Source organism: Mus pahari, chromosome 12 (genome assembly GCF_900095145.1).
Source record: "Mus pahari chromosome 12, PAHARI_EIJ_v1.1, whole genome shotgun sequence".
Classification (NCBI taxonomy): domain Eukaryota; kingdom Metazoa; phylum Chordata; class Mammalia; order Rodentia; family Muridae; genus Mus; species Mus pahari.
The window spans coordinates 52524381-52529458 of NC_034601.1; the positions used below are offsets into that span (position 1 = coordinate 52524381).

Sequence of the window (5078 nt, forward strand, 5' to 3'; positions counted from 1 at the left end):
ATTTGCTGATTTAATTTTAATATATCATTATGGATTTAGAATACCAAACAATTGAAAACTGCCATTAAAGTGCATATTTATCATTTAAAAATCTTTCTATGAAAATTATATAAACTTAATATACTTCATCATTTACGAATATATCACCATCCTACATTTGATAACTCAAGATCAGAAATTTTGATGTATTTAATAAATGAACACCAAAAGTTTTCTGAAAAACATTTATGACTTAATGATTTTTCTCAGAGCCCCTAAAACTTCCTTGTTTCTTAAGCTGTAAATGAAGGGGTTTAGTAGAGGAATCACAATTGTGTAAAACAGAGAATACATCTTATTCTTATATTTACTTGGCCCGGACCCAGGGCTCACGTACATGAAGAAGAGAGTCCCGTAGAACAGAGACACCGAGAGCAGGTGGGCACTGCAGGTGGAGAAGGCTTTTCTTCTGCCCCTCTCAGACTTTGTTTTCAGGATGGAAAAGAGGACATGGGCATANGAGACTGCAATACTCATGAAGGTAACAGCTTGTATCACAGCAGNAAAAATGAAGACCACAAATGCGTTAATNGATGGNTCAGTGCAAGAAATTGTATAGAGTGGCAGGATCTCACAGTAAAAATGATCTATTATATTGGATTTGCAGAAGGTTAACCTAAATAATAAGCCTACATGAACAAGTGGATGCAGAAAACCAATTATATATGAGCCACTTATCAGGCAAGTGCACACTCTGTTGGACATCACCACTAGATAGAGCAGAGGATTGCATATGGCCACATAGCGGTCATAGGCCATTGCTACCAGGAGGAAACATTCTGTGGTTGCACTGGATCCAAAAACATAATATTGGGCCATGCATTCAGAGAGGGAAATCATCTTACCATTGTCTAAGATATTGATAAGCATTCTGGGAGTCACTGAGGATGAAGTGCAGGCGTCAGCAAAAGCTAAACTTCCAAGGAAATAGTACATGGGTGTGTGAAGATGGGAATCCTTGCAGATGAGAACGATCAAGCCAAGGTTGCCCACCATGGTAGTGACATAGATGAAGAAGAACACGAGAAACAGAGGGACTTGCAGCTCTGTACGATCTGTTATTCCTCTGAGAACAAACTCAGTCACCTGGCTTCTGTTCACCTCCATAACATCTCTTCTACCTGTTCACTGAAATGAGATTTAGAGGAAGAAAACATTACCAAATTTCAAACAAGATTGAATGAATATTAATATCATGTCTTCTCTCTTATATTCTCATTAATTAACAGTTATTCTAAGTTGTATAGATAGTTATATTTTATGCACCAGTAAAAATCAAAATTATTTAATGCATTATGCACTACAGTTATTTTAAATAATACTGAAAAATGTTGTATTAGTATCAGAATATATTTAGTTATTTAGTTAATAAATATCCAGCATATTGGCTCTGTAGCATCTTCTAACATAAGCCTTTTTTTCATTTTAAAAACTTTGACACTCAATTATATTTCCAAATTACTGGGTTATCTGCTTTCTCCAATTAATAAATCTTGTTTTAAATTTTTCTCTGCAGTGTTGGACTTACCAAGAATCACACTCTCGGGAATCCATAAGACTATGCTTTTTCGTTGATGTCAATAAGCAGTATAGCTGAAAGGCTAACCATAGAGGTCTTCATGAATTCACATGACTGAGCTCCAATTTCTGGTCTATAAGCACCTAAGTGTGTTTCCATAAGGACTGAGAGGATCAGACAAGGTATTTCATTTCTTTTCAAATCAGTACTGCTTTTTACTGCATTTTGAAGATAAATCCTCTCAACAGATATACTCCTCGCATATTAGCACTTTTATGAAAAAACTTAGTATTAAGATATTTTACTTTAAAAAAAATTACATTCAAATAAAATACTGTATCCTCACCTAATCCTGGTAGAGAGATGCATGGATGTGGATATGCAGTGAAAATTCAAACATCATGAATAACTCTTAAGATGAAGTATAAAGATAACACACACAATTGCTCTCTTCAAGTTAATCTTACTTTAGAGAAGTTGAGATAGGAAGATTTTTTTTTTCACATCTTAAATGCTATCTGTGATGTTAACAATGAAATTCCCTCAATGCCATGAAAAGAATCCCAGTAGAATAGCCAGTCCCCAGGTAGTGTGCAAAAATTAAGAAGTTACTGCTAGGGAGCCTATTATAACAATTGTTCCTCATGTTTTCTTTCTTTCAAAAACGAAAGCAGTACAAATTAATAATAATAAAAATGTATTTCATTGAGAGCCTTCTGGACTTTTAGATGTAACTGACTTTCCAGGTAAATTTGGTTTAGGATTAAAAACAACTGACTACAAGTTCTAGAGAAAGTGTGGAACAAAGGGAACCCTCATTCACTATCGATGAGGTTGCAAACTTCTTCAGCCTGTGTGTAACTATATTTGTAGAGTTTAAATGATTATTTTCCATTTGAGATTTTAATACTCCCTCCAAGAACCAAAGGTCATCTAACAGAAACCTCAGCATCAGGCAGGAGAAGCCTTCATTTGAGATATTAGTCAGAGTTTCAAAAAAAATTATAAAACATTTTAGGCTATTGCTGTTGTTTTTGGTTGTACCCAAGAGGTAGAAGGCAAGCCCCTATCACTGAAGACCTCATGCCTGAGCTAGAACTGACCAGAAAGTCCTCTCCCTGAGAACAGGAACTCATGATACCAGAAGGCACCATGTAAGCTTCAAAAGGAGGGAAGCGAATCCTACCTAGGAATGATGTCTATGAACCACAATAATGACCAGCATGGTACAGTAAGGTAATAAGGATGCACTGAGAGCATGTGTACCTTGACAGTACCTAAAATTTCTCTAATTGGACCAAAGACATGTTCAACAATAGGGAAGCCATGCTTAATACTGGAAACCTAGCTCAATACCCATTGCTAGTGAAGTTGTGGTTCTTGAATAACCTACAACTACCACTTTGTTAAATGAGAAGAATACCTAACTAAAGTCTAAATATTTGCCAGCCTACCCACAGGTAAGTGTAGTCTCCATCCCGTCCCTCATGAACTTATATTTGAAATAGACAGAGACCACTACAGAAGACGACAACCAATCCAAATGCAGCTGTGGTGACCAGCCAATACATCTACAAAACACACCCACAGCTAAAGCTCAGGAAACATAGAAGAGGAGGCTAAAAGAGTATGAAAGCCAGAGTATCAGGGAGTGTGTTGTGAAAATGTGTCTCCTAGCAACATCAGAAGCTATAGCTATAATGTCTCAGCAACAGGACTGACTAAGCGTGAGCCAAACAAGAATAACAACAGGCATTCCAAAGTGGATGGAGGAAAGCCCACGAGGCCTCAAGCCTACACAAAGAATTATAGCAAATAAGGAATGCCAAGCCCAGCTGAAATCATCTTTCCCATTAGTAGCCACGAGACCTCAAACCTACACAAGGAATTACAGTCAATAAGGAATGCTGAGCATGCATGAAATAATCTTCCCATTAATATCAATTAATGAAAACAGAAGGCATGGATCTGAGTGAGAGCAACGGCAGGTTTACAGGAGGGATGACAGGGAGGAAATGGAGGGAGAAACCATGCAATTATATTATGATTTTCAAAGTAAGAGAGAATGAAAAAGGAATAGAATCAGAGTAGAAGAAATGAAACCCTTCTTCTATTCCTATTACTCTTAGGTTTGGCATTTTCATGGTGTCCCACATTTCTTGCATGTTTTATATCTGGAACCTATTAAATTTAAAATTTTCTTTGACCAGTATATTGATACACACACACACACACACACACACACACACACACACACACATATATATATATATATATATATATATATATATATATATATTCATATCTTCTATGCCTGAGATTTTCTCTTCCATCTCTTATATTCTGTTGGAGATGCTTGCTTCTGCAGTTCCTGTTTTCATCCCTAGGTTTTCCATCTCCAAGATTCCCTCTGTTTCTCTTTTCTGTATTGCTTCTATTTCCATTTTTCAGGACTTGAACAGTCTTGTTAATTCTCTTCAACGGTTTTCTTGTATTTTCCTGTATCCTTTAAGGGATTTATTCATTTACTTTTTAAAGGCTCATATAATCTTTATAAGATTGAATTTATGGTCATCTTCTTGTGCTTTGGCAGTGCTAGGATATCCAGGGCATTCAGTAGAAGGCTAGCTGGGAACTGGTGGTCCCACACTGCCCTGGCTATTGTTGATTGTGTTCTTATGCTGGTCTCTAGCCTTCCAGTTGCCCCTGGTGTTGGCTGGAGCTCCTAACAATGGAGCTCAGGGACTGAGTGCTTCTTCCCTCTTCTGGCTGTGTCCCCAGTGGACCTGAATGTTCCAGCGGCCTCCTCAAGAAGGCAGGAAGAGCTCTGAGCCCAATGATAGACCTCAGGGGATAGAACTCAGTTCACTGCTGCTGTCTATGTCCCAGGGGGTGGCAGGTAGTAGATTGGCTGGGAGAAGATCTCACATGGATGAACCTAAGGCCCAGCAGGTCTCCTTGGAATGGCAGGCAGAGCCATGGCCTGGAAAATGGAAATCAGGGGACATCATGCAGTTCACCTCTGCTGGCTGTACCCCATGAGGATCCTTCACTATGGTTTTAATATTACATGGTGTCAACACAGATGTTGTTCAGGGTTTGTAGGAACCCTTTTCGGGTACCCCCACTCGAGTCTCGGGAAAGGGCCCACCCAAGGAAACATGAGGAGAGACCTTCTTATTGCAAAAACATGAGGTAGTTTAATGACAGATCTCCGGGCTGATAAGTATCTCATGCAGGAGACAGAGGAATCGACCACAAGGCTCAAAAGCTAGGGGTTTTTATAGGGAGAGCGTCGGGGGCTAGGAGGCTAGGAGGAATTGGCGTGGTTTCACATGATTGGCTCATTTAAACATCAGCAGAAAACAATTACACATCAGCAGAATAGTACATGCAAGTCAGGATGTCAGGAGACCTGAGGGGTGATGCTTATCTAAGTCAGCGGAACACTTGGTTAACATATAACTTCAAACTAGGTGGCTGATGACTCAGCCAAGATAGCCGGACAAGTTCCTGCATT

At 38.8% G+C, this 5078-nt stretch overlaps 1 protein-coding gene across 1 annotated transcript; it reads right to left on the reverse strand.

Annotated features, from left to right (window-relative positions):
* Positions 1-225: 225 nt before the first annotated feature.
* LOC110329834 (olfactory receptor 5AC1-like) lies at positions 226-1146 on the reverse strand. Its single transcript, XM_021209727.1, has one exon. The coding sequence runs from the start codon at positions 1144-1146 to the stop codon at positions 226-228; it is 921 nt and encodes a 306-aa protein (XP_021065386.1).
* Positions 1147-5078: the final 3932 nt, after the last annotated feature.